The following is a 14,754-nucleotide window of genomic DNA, read 5'->3' as shown; positions in this document are numbered from 1 at the left end:
TTCAGATCAGAATTAAGTTGACACTTCAGCAAGCTCTGTCATTGTTTCCTTGTGGTTTCCCATAACCACACATTTGAGCAAATCCTGGTATCTCTGTTTGACGCATAGAATCCATCTATCATTAAATATGAAAAGTATCCTATTTGAAAATCCTTGATACCATTTTCTTTTTCTAGAAATGGACGTGATGCTTGCAGAGAGCTGGTCGGATTCTTTTTCACTCATGACCAGTCCCTCACAATTTATGAGTATCGGCAATTTGGGAAAAATAGGTATGCTGTTAAAGATCGTTACAGCTCTCAAGATGACTGTTTCCCAGAGAAGCTGAATAATCTCACATTTTTGTCATTTAACTTCTAGAACAAATGTGCTTCCTTTTATTCAAAAAAGCGTTTATTGTCATCAGCGTGGACGAAGAAAAGGAAAGCAGTACCAACTTGGTGATCTTTATGTTGTGAGTGAGTGTGTGCTCACGCTTTACTATGTGGTGTAGGATTTTGAGGGATCCTGTGGGGCTAGGGGAGCAGGGTTTCTAGCTGCCAGTTTATTCTTTTCCCTGTTTCCTGAGCAGGGGCATTTCTATATTGGCTAATGGTTGATGTTTCTCTAGGAGAGGGGTTGCCTCTCAGGTCCAGATCCCAGTGGTCTGAATCTTAAGCATAGCATTTATTCCTTGTGACCCTGCTCAGCTCCACTGCCCCTCCTCCTCAACCTGTCCTGCAATGGAAACCCCAGAGAGCTGGTGTTTTGGTGCTTTTAGAGGCTGTACCACTGGGTCAGTGGCTACTTCAGTAGAACCAGGAGTAATTCTCCACCTAATGCAGGCCTATCTTCTGGAGACATACGTTTTTCTCCACGCAGTGCTTGGTTTCTGGGGCTGTCATAGATCTCCTGGTTAGCTCATCTTCCTTGTGATTTCCCTGCTTGGCACAACTCCTGGGGTATGGCATATCACAAGGATTCCTTAGTGTGAAATGATCATACGTAATGTTAGAAGCTGTATAGTGCTCTGAAATTTGAAATGATCACAGTCATGTTATCTCACTACCCACAATGATCATTCATATAAAACCTACACTCATAGGCTAAGCATTGCAAATAGAACTATAAATAACTTGAATAAATCCTTGCTTTTGTGGGGATTATATTCCAACGGGAAAGAGATCAGAGGGCCAGATAGGCGGGACAGTGACCCAGTTTTGCAGAGTCGAAGGGAGCTTCTTCAGGGAGTGCCACCCAACCCAGACGTAGGCAGGCGAAGAGGTGTAGATGGAAGAGGGAGGCCAGGCTTTCAGGCAAGGAGACACGTCATGCAGAGAACAAAAGCTCCAAAGACACGGCTGTTTTTGAGAACTGAAAGGAGTTCAGTCCTACTGATCTCGACTTCAAGGTGGGGACTGGCAAGAGACAGATGAGAACTTACTAAGAGTGGCCTTTTGTTAAAGACTTATCTAAAATGTCTTGGGGAGTCACTGAAAGGTAAGAAGGTGGATGGAATGAAAGAAGGTAGCATTAGTAGGTTTGTGGTTTAGACAGAGTTCTCTGGTGGAACTCTGGGGAACTCTGGGGAACGGATTGAAGACTAGTACAAAGGACCAGATTGGATTGAATTACATTACACATATCAAATAGTCTCTGTTGTTTAAATAATAATTTCAAGAGAACTTATATGCATGTCCAAGAGTGGGGAAAGTACTTACAGGTTTCTAAAGTAAATGTTCTAGGAAAAAGGAGAGAGATCTCTTCCCTGATTTTTGAAAGAGATAATTAAGCATATTATTTTAAATTTGTGTTTATTTATATTTGACTATATTTGAGAAACTCAGAAATTAAAATAACAACAATTTTCTAAGTCTGGATGAAGGATTTTCAAGGGGAATTTTTTCACCAAAGCCTTGATGCTCTAAACAGGTTAAGCTTAGTTTAACATTTATGTAGTATTTGTTATCAGAATACCAGGTGAAAGAATTCCCTGGTGGAGCAGTGGATAAGAACCCACCTGCCAGTGTAGGGGCCACGGGTTGGATCCCTGGTATGGGAAGATTCCACATACCAGGGAGCAGCCAAGCCCTGCACCACCGCTCCTGCCCTGCACTGCAGAGCCCACAGGGCACAGCTACCAGAGCCCACGTGACCAGAGTCTGCGTTCCTCGCAGCCAGAGGAGCCCCTGCAATGAGCAGCCTGCACCCTGCAGCAAAGAGCAGTCCCCGCTCTCTGCAGCTGGAGAAGGCCTGCACGAAGCAACGAAGGCCCTGCACGGCCGTAAATAAATGCACGCAATCATATTAAAAATACCAGGTGAAAGAGGATAAGGAAGCTGTCATAGTTCATCAGTTTGCAGCACATCTTTCTGTAGATCAATAGCTCTATTTCTGTATTTTGGAGTGTCATAATTTCCACGGAGATAATTTGTTCTTTTTTCCTCTGATTCTTAAAAGAAAAAAAAAAACTGGAATTATCCTTTTTTTTTTTTCACATCAATTGTTACATCTAAGATTGTTCTAATTGGGAAATTGTGAAATTAGTTCTATTTTCCTATATTATTTGCTGACGCCTGTGTGGTTTCTAAACATTCCCTCAATATACTTATTTATTAGAATAAAAGTGTACTGTATTCGATGTAATCAAAATTGAATATTTAAAATTACTATTAGTTGTATTTTACTTTTATATACTTCATAGTTAAAATAATTCATTTGTTCATTTCCTTAGGGTGCAAACTTGACATTTCTGAGCTCTGATCATCCCAGACTTCCAGAAAGTGTGAAAGAAAATACAGTGCTTACACTTCGAATCACAAATGTTGACTGGAGAGCTTTGCCTTCTGTCAAGTAAGTCACACGTGCATCTGTCATTTTAGAGGTATTATTATTTTTTACTATATTAAAGTGAGAATCTATATGAAAGTGTTTGATTTTAGTTAAGATTTATATTAAAAAAATAAAGCATAGCTATACATGTCTATTTTATGTGTTATATTTTATACTCAAATACACTCTATGTGCGGGAACAGTTACAATCCAATGGAGATTTAAGATGTCCCATTGTAAGTTTGTTAAAGTACTTAATTAATTTGCCTATACTATAACATTTTAATTTTAGTAAATGCTACCAAAGTAAAGATGAGATACGGTATAATATAATAACTTTTCCCACGTTTTTAGAGTGGTGCTTTTTCTAAGCACTAAAAAAATCTTGGTCCCACATGCTTGTGGACCATTGATTGATAATATACATAGTGAAAAAATAATGCTATGAATCAAAAGCTTTCAAATGAATTTGAGGTGTTTTTTTTTAAACCACAGAAAATATTTATGCTATTCTTGTGGAGTGCTTGTTTGCTCAAAATACGGTAACTGGTGTGCTACCAGTGCATTAGAGGCCATTTGCCATAAATTGGCTATAAGGAAGCCTGTGCTTGTCTTTTACTGTCTTTTACTGTATTGTTCAATATGATTGTATTTTTTTTTTTTTGCTTTTTAAACAGCTTTACATTTAAAGGTGAAACTGCTTTTAAATAATAGTTTTAATTAAGTTTTTAAAAAGAAGCTTGAAATAATTATAAAACTGAATATAATACTTAAAGGTAGTTCTTGGGAGATATAAGGATTTTAGTTTTGATTTAGCATATTCAGGATTAAAGCAGCAAGCAAAGGTGGGAGACGTGATTAACCCCTAAGTACTCTTCTATCTTTCTTTGAGAAGTTTTTGAGTCTAAAGCAGGGAAATCTTAGAGTTCCTATACTAAGACTGCAAAAGAGTATATTTGTATTACAATGGACATGTCAATTGCAGAACTGATTCTGTGGAACATGATGATGTAACCAATGAAGAAGCTAATGATAGGATGATTTTCAAGGCCATTCAAGGTGTGTATCATTACTATACTCTCAAATAGATTTATTTTCAACCATTTTCTTTGTAAGGAGTAAAGCAGTATTTTCCAGATATTACTTAGTTTTATGACACTTCGTTTATATTGCCTATTTGCTTCCTATCTTTTTATTTTATACACAAATACATATTTAAAAATGTTTTTAAGACTCCTCCTACTTCAATGAGTCTAACTGAATAACTAGTATTATATCATTTATGAACTTAAACATTAGAAAGCACTAGATGGTGTGGTTTTAATCTATGAAATGGATATGTGATTTTTACCATGTAGTACTCATTTTCTATATGATGGTATCATGAAGAGATTTGTGGTGGCCTAGTGTAGGAAAAAAATACTAGACTGGAAGCCCTGTTTGGACCCACCATTCAGGAGCCATACGACTTTGTATGTATCTCTTGCACCTCTTTCTTTATGTCTAAAATGGGTATAATAACCTCTTACTAATTTCAGAGTTGTTGTAGGTAATATGTGAAACATATGTAGGTTTGTACACTAAAATATTTTAAAGATTTGTTTCTAGAGTCTACTCTTGTAATTAGTACAGTTTATGAGGCTCAAATAGACAACTCCTTTGTTGACTCTCATAGTCAAGAAGGCAGGAAGGCATTAAACCAGTCATCACAGAAGTCAAGATATAACTTATAAATTTTGGTAAGTCCTTATTTATCATATAAAGATGATATGGGAGCAACAGGCTAAAAGCAGATTTGAAAGTTTTCTAGGATTGGTATTTATCTCTGAAATATCCTTGATGCTACTGTTAATAAAGTTTATTCTATCATGATCAGTATGATTTCTCACCCTTGTATCTAGTGACACTTTTTTCCCTCTAATGCATTATATTTAATAACTGCTTTGGTAAAGTTACTTATATTTTCTTAAGTGAAGATGGTACAAACTGCATCTGTCCCACAAAGAGAATGGGCCTAGGGATAAAACTTGTTATAAATTCCTAGCAAAAAGGGTTACTTTAAGTGTAAAAGTATAGGATAGTATTCTAAAGCCTTGATGTTATTAAATATATGCTGTAATTTGAAGATTCCTAACGATTTTTAGAAATTTTGAACTGATAAACTGTCAGGCAGATCACTCAAAAACTTGTAATTCAGTTGTTAGCAACAAAGAAAGAGGAAAAAGATGAAAAACATAGGCTCCTCAGGTGAAGTGGAAGCCGAGAAGATTTTTTAAACATGAAGATTTTATTTGTAATGCTGAGGTTATTTTCATGCTGATAAAGTGAACCATTATTTTCCTCTATTTAAAATATAACACTCTCACCACACAGTGGCGCTATAGCTCTGATATACTTTACGTATGATTTTGTATATAACCCACTTTACTAAAAGCATTCTGTTTTTCAAAGCCTTTTGTCAGCCGTACATATGATCTGGTTGCATATTCACATCCCTTATATCAGATGTATCAACTTTTTTTTCTTACCAGAGAGACAATTGCAACTTGATTCATGTATGCATAGGGATAATAAGCTTCCATCACTCTTGTTCCTAAACAGACATGCTGAAAGAACAACTTCGTAAAAGAGGTGTTCGCATTTTGACTGGATTGGGAAAATACCTTCAACAACTGGACAAAGAAGGAAACGGACTTTTAGATAAGGCAGATTTTAAGCAAGCTCTACAATTATTTCGCTTAGAAGTGTCTGAAAACGTAGGTACCACAGATAATTCTCTGCAGTGAGTGACTATCATTCTTACGTGGCCTCGCTCACTTTTCTACTGAAGTTTTTGTAGTTCATTTGTCTCCTTTATGTCTCATTATCAGTGTTAAGCCGACAGGAAAATCCTGTTGATTTTTTAAATGTCAGCATTCATCCCTCCTTCCTATGCTTATTCAGAACCTAATAAGCAGGTATTGTTCTAACTCTGAGACATATTTGTAGTCTTAAGGTCTTTATAATCAAAAGAAAGATATAAATGATTACAGAAAAAGCATGGTAAGTGTTAAAGAGAGAATGCTTTCGGAACATGTGAGATAAATTGCAAGCCAGGTCATGGAGAAGGAAATTCGTGGGATTTCTGGAGTGGGTATGTATCAGAACTGAGATTTGAAGGTTGAGGAGGGATTAGGCAAACGAGGGGAGGAAGAGCATGGATCAGACAGTGGCTGCTTGAGGAAAGGGAGAAGCCGATGTGAAGGCTTCAAGAGGAGACATGCTCTGACCATTCCAGGAATTGCCCCAAAGCCTTTACACCCCTGGGTCCCTCTACTGTGACTGGAGGTCCAGCCAACCTCTGCATCTGCTGGCTGGACCTTCTCACCATTCAGGATTTCTCTACTCAGAGCACTTCACTGACACCTCCGCCTAAAGGAGCATCCCATCCGAACCCTGATCCTCTCTATACCATTTACCCAAAATGTAAATGTTTTCTTTATGCCACTTCATATATATTCTCGTATTATTAGCAGTCCTCATCCTATTGGAGGCATTCCAGTAAGTAAAGTGACTTCTTAACTGGCACAGATACAATACATTACAAATAATTAAATGGTCAAATTCAAGTAAATGGTAGCATTTTTATTGAAAAGAATAAATTTAAAATGATACACTTGATTTATTACCACTCTTAAATGTTTCTTAACTTTATGGAACTATCCCCATTACAGAGTTCCTCTAACTAAGCTTTCTTAGTACCTTTGATTGGATTTATATGCGACTTTTTGGAATTTCCTTATAGGTAAGGAAACCTATGTGTAGCCCTATGTTTAGGTATGGCCCTAAACATAAGATATAACAAAAGATATAGCAAAATACTATGATGATTATAGTCGTGGCCATATGTAACTTAAAGGTGTAACAGTAATCTCTCTCTGATTATTTCTAGGATTTTGAGTCTTTGTGGCTAATCCTAAATAGCAGTGACGATGGCAGGGCTGATTACGGAGAATTCAAACGTGCCATAATTGGTGAAATGAATGAATATAGGAAATCATTTGTTCGAAAGGTAACTTTGTAAAGTAACCTTTCTAGTGAAAGTAAGGAAAGTGAAGTCGCTCAGTCGTGTCTGACTCTTTGCGACCTGTGGACTGTAGCCCACCAAGCTCCTCCGTCCATGGGATTTTCCAGGCAAGAAGACTGGAGTGGGTTGCCATTTCCTTCTCCAGGAGATCTTCCCGACCCAGCGATCGAACCTAGGCATCCCACATTGCAGGCAGACGCTTTAACCTCTGCACCACCAGGGAAGCCAAATAGTTACTTTTAATAGATTGTTAGGTTCATTCTTAAATCTTTAATGAGTTACCATTGAAAAAGTTTTAAATCCCTTTCCTTGCAGTGTACTGTGGGTTTAGTAAAGCACAGAAACACACATACATGTACTAATCTACCCATTATACAGCAAGACAACCTATGTTTAAGGAAAATACTGTAAAAAGGAAAGAAAATCTGAAATTAAATTTCAGTTTACAAATTGTTAATTCCATAAATTTCTGGCTCCGTATAAGCTGTATGTCTATATCAATTATTAAATATCCCCTGAGCCTCAGCCTCTTACCTCACAGAACCAATCTAAGAGGACACACGTAAGATCACTAGCATCAGAGTGGCCCAAGGGTCCGAGCTCAGTGCGTATGACCCTTGCCTGATGACTAAAAGATGTTTCTCTCCTTTCAAAATACGCTTGCTAAATGTTAAAATGAAGACAAAAATGACCATGTTAAACAATAATTTTAAAAGAGAGCCCTGAGCTTATAGGAGAGAACATATTACTTTGGTCCTAGTAGCCATTTTTAGAGCATACTTTTGAAAATGAAGTTTTTCTTTTCTATATGTACCTAATATGAAATGTATACATATCCCATATTGAAACAAAGATATTGTGCATAGAGTAGTCTGAACAATTACACTGGGCACAAATGGAAAATATAAAGATCTATATCTTTACTGGTCAAAAGGCAAGATAAAAACCTTATGTTAAATTAATCACATAATACTTATAAATTTGCATTCATGTTTACCTTACATGTCCTGGTGATGGATGTGAGTGTCAAGAACAGAAACTGAGGGGCTGTCTCCTTCATAAGCCTTGCTCCTGGGAATCAGTTCAGCTCAGCCTCTCAGTCCTGTCCGACTCTTTGTGACCCCATGGACTGCAGTATGCCGGGCCTCTCTGTCCATCACCAACTCCTGGAGTCTACTCAAATTGTGTTGGTGATGCCATGCAACCATCTCATCCTCTGTCGTCCCCTTTTCCTCCTGCCTTCAATCTTTCCCAGCATCAGGGTCTCTTTCAATGAATCAGTTCTTCGCATTAGGTGGCTAAAGTATTGGAATTTCAGCTTCAGCATTAGCCCGTCCAATGAATATTCAGGACTGATTTCCTTTAGGATGGACTGGTTTGACCCCTTTGCAGTCCAAGGATTCACAAGATTCTCTCTAACACCACAGTTCAAAAGCATCAATTCTTTGGCGCTCAACTTTCTTTATAGTCCAACTCTTACATCCATACATGACCACTGGAAAAACCATAGCCTTGACTAGATGGACCTTTGTTGGCAAAGTAATGTTTCTGCTTTTTAATGTGCTATGTAGGTTTGTCATAGCTTTTCTTCCAAGGAGCAAGTATCTTTTAATTTCATGGCTGCAGGCACATCTGCAGTGATTTTAGAGCCCCCCCCAAAATGAAGTCTCTCACTGTTTCCATTGTTTCCCCATCTATTTGTCATGAAGTGATGGGAACAGATGCCATGATCTTAGTTTTCTGAATGTTGAGGTTTAAGCCAACTTTTTTACTCTCCCTTTCACTTTCATCAAGAGGCTCTTTAGTTCCTCCTCACTGTCTGCCATAAAAGTGGTGTCATCTGCATATCTGAGGTTATTGATATTTCTCCCGGCAATCTTGATTCCAGCTTGTGCTTCTTCCAGTCCAGCGTTTCTCATAATGTACTCTGCATATAAGTTAAATAAGCAGGGTGACAACATACAGCCTTGACGTACTCCTTTTCCTATTTGGAACCAGTCTGTTGTTCCATGTCCAGTTCTAGCTGTTGCTTCTTGGCCTGCTTACAGATTTCTCAGGAGGCAGGTCAGGTGGTCTGGTATTCCCATCTCTTGAAGAATCTTCCACAGTTTGTTGTGATCCACACAGTCAAAGGTTTTGGCATAGTCAATAAAGCAGAAGTAGACATTTTCCTGGAACTCTCTTGCTTTGTCACTGATCCAGCGGATGCTGGCAATTTGATCAGTGGTTCCTCTGACTGTTCTAAATCCAGGGAATAGGCAAAAGTAAACTTAGTTTGCTGGGGTTACTACAACAAATACCATACACTGGATGACTTATGTAGCAGGAAATTATTGTCTCACAATTCTGGAGACTAGAAGTCTAAGATCAAGGTGTAAGCAGGTTTGGTTTCTTCTGGAGCTGCTCTCCTTGCCTTGTAATTAATTGGCTGTCTTCTCACTGTGTGTTCTCTGGGTCAGTCCCTCAGTCTGTGTTGTCTGTGTCCTAATCTCCTCTTCTTATGAGGATACAAGAAATACTGGATTAGAGTCCACTCTAATGATTCCATTTTGACTTAGTCCCCTAATTAAAGACTCTGTCTTCTGCAGTCACACTCTGAAGTCCTTGGATTTAGGGCTTCAACAAATGCATTTTGGGGAGGATGCAATTTAGCCTATAAGAGGTACCATATATATGTGACATTATTGTAAATAAACAAACTTCATTCTAGTTTTGACTCATCTGCAAATGTAAGATGTTGCTTTGGGTCTGTCGTGTGTTTCTATGGATCGACTCCTTTTCTCAGTAAAATACATTTTATGATCCACAGGATTGCGTTGAATTAAAGGAACAGTAAAGCAACTAGCATTTCAAAAGGTAGTCTTAAGTTTCAGGAAATAGAGCAACAAAATCCATTTAAAAAATCGTTTCATTTTCTCATTGATTTTAGTGATAGGATATTTCGAGTTTACTTTTTGAATCAAAATAGTCCCAGCCATTTATCAACTTCATGTGACTCCTAGTGTGCGGGCATGCTTAAGTCACTAGTCATGTCTGACTCTGCGTCTCCATGGACTGTGGCCTGCCAGGCTCCTCTGTCCATGGGATTCTCCAGGCAAAAATACTGGAATGGGTTGCTATTCTGTTCTCTAGGAGATAATCTAGACCCAGGGATCAAACCCTCATCTCCTGCATTGCAGCAGATTCTTTACTGTGAGGTTTTTACCCAACTCCTCAATGTTGAAAAGAGGAAAGCCAGGGTAACAGAGGTTAAGTTACTTTTGCAAGGTCAGGGTGCTAGAAAGTCGTAGAACTAATGCTTAAGTGCAGGTCACCTAATATCTTGCTCCAGTATCTTTCTCCCTGTATTCATGATGCTCCCTTCATATTCCAGTTTAGTACTTTAAAACTGCTTTGTTTAGAGCTCAAAAATAGCCTACTGCAGAGTGGAAAATTAGGTTCTAATGATTTCATAGGAAAAAATAACACTTTTCTCTTTATGTAGGCCTTTATGAAACTGGATTTTAACAAAACAGGCAGTGTGTCTATTATAGACATAAGAAAATGTTATTGTGCAAAGATGCATCCTCAAGTAATTTCAGGTAAATACTATAAGTCAAAATACATTAGACAGATGTAAAGAATAGACTTTTGGACTCTGCGGGAGAAGACAAGGGTGGGATGATTTGAGAGAATAGCGTTGAAACATATATATTGTCATACGTGAAACAGATGACCAGTCTAAGTTTGATGCATGAAACAGCAGTCAAAGCTGGTGTGCTGGGACAACCCGGAGGGACGGGATGGGGAGGGAGTGGGGAGAGGGTTCGGGATGGGGGACACATGTACACTTGTGACTGATTCATGTCAATGTATGGCAAAAACCACCACAATATTTTAATGTAATTAGCCTCCAATGAAAATAAATAAATTTAAACAAAGAAAAAATGCATTAGATTTCAAAAATGTGAGTTAATAATAGTGTATCTATGAACTATATTAATTTATAGCATGGACTTGAGGCCAATAACAGAGGAAATATTTATTTTTTAAACCAGAAATGTGAGAGCTTCTTCATTTAAAAATTCATAGGTCTATTATTTGTACTTGTTTTTTTCACTTACGTTTATAATTGAGTTAACTATTTCCTGTTGAGACAGGAGCGACAAACTTGAGTTAAAGCACAATAGGTTGAGAGAACAGATAATTACATGAGCAAGTCCTTTGAGTTTTATTGTTTGCTTATGGTTGAAGATTTAAGGCAGAATAAGGGAATAAACATACATATGTCTATCAAAATTTGAAAATACAAAAATTGCTTAAAGAAAAAGGTAGTTAAGCTGAAATCACTCCTTCCCTTTAACCAGTCATAATACAATCAGAGATACTTATTTAAATATCTTATTGTTCTAAGTTAAAAAATGAATTTTAAGAAAGGATGACTTAGATGTTCTTTCCTCTCACTTTAAATAGCAAACTAAAGAATTACAATTTTTTTTACATATGTGATTCTCAATAGCATCTTCCTATAGTTTAAAATTCGGAGAAGGCAATGGCACCCCACTCCAGTACTCTTGCCTGGAAAATCCCATGGACAGAGGAGCCTGGTAGGCTGCAGTCCATGCTGAGTCGGACACGACTGAACGACTTCACTTTCACTTTTCACTTTCATGCATTGGAGAAGGAAATGGCAACCCACTCCAGTGTTCTTGCCTGGAGAATCCCAGGGATGGGGGAGCCTGGTGGGCTGCTGTCTATGGGGTCACACAGAGTCGGACACGACTGAAGAGACTTAGCAGCAGCATAATTTAAAATTAAACATGTTCAATATAACCCACCAGTAGAAATAGCCTACTTAATGTCAGAGATTAAACTAGAATGATTTAATCAACTGAAAGTTCTTCCAGCAAAGATGTTCATAGGCCTCTGAATCATGAATCCTAGTAATATTTTTTAGTTGCAGTTATGAGTAACTGCTTCATAAAGTAACTAATGCCTTTCACACATTGCATTACTGTGTTAACAGCCTGTATATCATAGAGATTGGTTTCTTCTTTCCTCACTTCTAATGGGAATGAAACTGAGTTTTCTAAAACGTAAACAAATACAAAAATATCTACAGTAGTAACTGTTATTTTGCTCATACATATATAGGATACACCCTATCAGACTGTTTTAAAAGATGCATCAAATATATAGTTAAGTCTCCATCATTAAATTCTAGTCCATGCAAGTAAATGTTCAAATAAATTGATGGGTAGTTTGACATAAGATTTCAAATTGCTGAAAAGATTTTATCAGGTGACTTAAGTAATTATCATCAGCTATTTTACTGGACTTTTAAGGACATAGTTTCATAGTCAGTACTATTTTACAGGACACTCCACAGAGGAAGAAATCAAAGCATCTTTTCTAGAGACGTTAAACAATGCCTGCAGCAAGTCTGGTGAGGTGTCATACGGTGAATTTGAAGACTACTATGAAGGTCTAAGTATAGGGATAGTAGATGATGAAGATTTTGTCAGCGTCTTATGTACTCCTTGGGGGATTTAGTTTTTTAAATGAGTATGTCACCAGCACTAAGCATGGAGAGATGGATGTGAAGTATCAAACACCAGAATGCAGATCTCTAAGATTCTCTTTATTCTGTTTGCTTGTTGTGCTCTTAAAGAAGCTGGGCTTGGAAGGAGAAGCGTTCAGAAGGACAGATGGAAGGGCATATGTATAGTTACACACACGCAGGCCTGTGCTCACCTGTTTATAAGTTTCCAACGAGCTGTCTTTCTGGTTTTCCTGGTGGCTCAGACGGTAAAGCGTCTGTCTGCAGTGCAGGAGACCAGGGTTCGATCCCTGGGTTGGGAAGATCCCCTGCAGAAGGAAATGGCAGCCCACTCCACTACTCTTGCTTAGAAAATCCCATGGATGGAGGAGCCTGGTAGGCTACTGTCCATGGGGTTGCAAAGACTCAGACACGACTGAGTGACTTCACTTCACTTCATTGATCTGTCTTTTTGATTTATTACTTATCTTGAATATATTTTAGAGGTCATTTTTATTAGCCTTCATAGGAAAGTAACATCTGTATCAAACAATAGGAAAGCAGATGTGAAACCAAGTTTCTTGCCCATTGATTTTTTTGCTACCTATTCCCCAAAATGTAATTGTCACCATTCTCAATTTGGTGAACTAGACTTAGGCCCAAAGCCTATGAGACTGGATTAATTCAGCTTGCTTCAAACATCTGAAAATGTTAAATGAATTAAAGGATATGCAAAAGAAATTTTCCGTGCAGTGTGATTATAGATATTTTCTGTAACATGAATATTTAGAATGATGGAGGCTACATCAAAAATGCTTATTTGAGCACTGTCTTATGATTTCTTGGCTCTCAAATCATGTACTATTGTTTGTTCAATAGAGCACAATGTAATTATTCTAGTGACCAGTTCTATCTGTTCTTTTATTCCGTTTTTAACTGTGCAGTTTTTAATCTGTGTAATTCTTATTATCTGTATTATTTAACTAGAAGCAATACATAGTGGGAAGAGAAATATTTTCTTTGAATATCAACTAAAGATTTTAAAAAGTGTATTATCACTTATATGGACTAAGGGATAACTTAACAACCCTTAACCAAATTGTAAAAAGTTCATTTGTGTCCTAAAATGAATGTATGCTATTCTAAGTAGTATCTCTTTTGGTATACTTAACAACTGAAACATTTGTTTTTCTAAATAAATATTTAAAAGTTAGATGCAATCATTCTTTCTGAATTCTTCTATGTTTCTCACTTCTGGGATATACATAGAGAAGAAGAACTTTATAGAGTTGTTTTCAAGTTTATAATTTAAAATTTTATACATTAAGATAACAGATTTAAAAAAACTGTCAAGCAAAATAAGAAGTGGTTCAAAATGAAATATATACTTTATAAAAAATAAATTTTGGCATATAACTACATTCGTCTATGCCCTTGGCTACATTATCAGAAATGTGATGTGTGTGAACTCCATAAATTTAAAGTAGTACTTTTTCAGGATTGAAGGAGGTATTAAAACTTTCTACTGAATAATCAGAAACAAAGTATGCATAAGTATTTCAGGGCTTTTTTCACTAGCTAAATTATTTATTCCTTGGAATTTTTTTCAATTAGGTTATTTCAATTAAAACAATATGGTGGGAGATGTTTTGACAGAAATAACTCTGTAACACTATTTTTGAGTCACATGCTTTATCTTGGAAAAATTTATCCAACTGTAGTCACTTAAAACCCTATAAATCAGGATTCTTCTAGGGTTTAACATACTAATAGGACAGCCTATTCTTAAATAAACCTCTAACCTCTCAATGTAAATATTCATGTGATTCTCTGAATATTTGTGATTCCTATATATAAGGGATGTAACTTTTTATTGTTAATTTCTTATTATTTTACACTGTTATTTCCATATAAAGCTATAAAATACATATTCAATATGTTATTTGACATATTTTGTTAAATTATAGTTGGTGGCACAATAAATCATTCTGCTTTTGTCCCATCGTCTACATTCTTCTTTGGCTTTGGTATAGTAAAATCTACTATTCAGTATTCAATATCATAGAAGAGCATTTAATAGAAATTACATTTTCAAACATCCATAGCATAATAACTGACTTCTGACATTATATTTTAAAATATAGGCTTTATATTCTAAAAAATCTCTTGATAAACTTTAAAATATTGTTATATGTTATAATGATTTTACATGAAGTTTATAGTTAAATGTATTTCACTGTCCTCAAGATCTTTAAAAGGTTAGTTACTTGTTTGTGGTATAGAATTGATTTTCCAGTTAACCATACGGTTTATTGAATTCTATATCTTGATTTTACTGTTTCTATTCTTACACTTAAAG

The 14,754-nt window shown here is 36.6% G+C and overlaps 1 protein-coding gene across 1 annotated transcript in view; it reads left to right on the top strand.

Moving 5' to 3' along the window:
- CAPS2 (calcyphosine 2) overlaps positions 1-14,394 on the top strand; it is a 46,006-nt gene extending 31,612 nt beyond the window's left edge. The window contains 8 exon segments of the mRNA XM_012173937.5: positions 177-272; positions 361-454; positions 2,714-2,832; positions 3,797-3,870; positions 5,413-5,567; positions 6,743-6,862; positions 10,362-10,458; positions 12,234-14,394. Coding sequence (XP_012029327.3) covers positions 177-272; positions 361-454; positions 2,714-2,832; positions 3,797-3,870; positions 5,413-5,567; positions 6,743-6,862; positions 10,362-10,458; positions 12,234-12,409 — 931 coding nt within the window. The 3' untranslated portion in view covers positions 12,410-14,394.
- The last annotated feature ends 360 nt before the right edge of the window (positions 14,395-14,754 follow it).

Source organism: Ovis aries, chromosome 3, assembly GCF_016772045.2.
Source record: "Ovis aries strain OAR_USU_Benz2616 breed Rambouillet chromosome 3, ARS-UI_Ramb_v3.0, whole genome shotgun sequence".
Taxonomy (NCBI): domain Eukaryota; kingdom Metazoa; phylum Chordata; class Mammalia; order Artiodactyla; family Bovidae; genus Ovis; species Ovis aries.
This window is presented reverse-complemented; position numbering and strand designations above follow the sequence as displayed.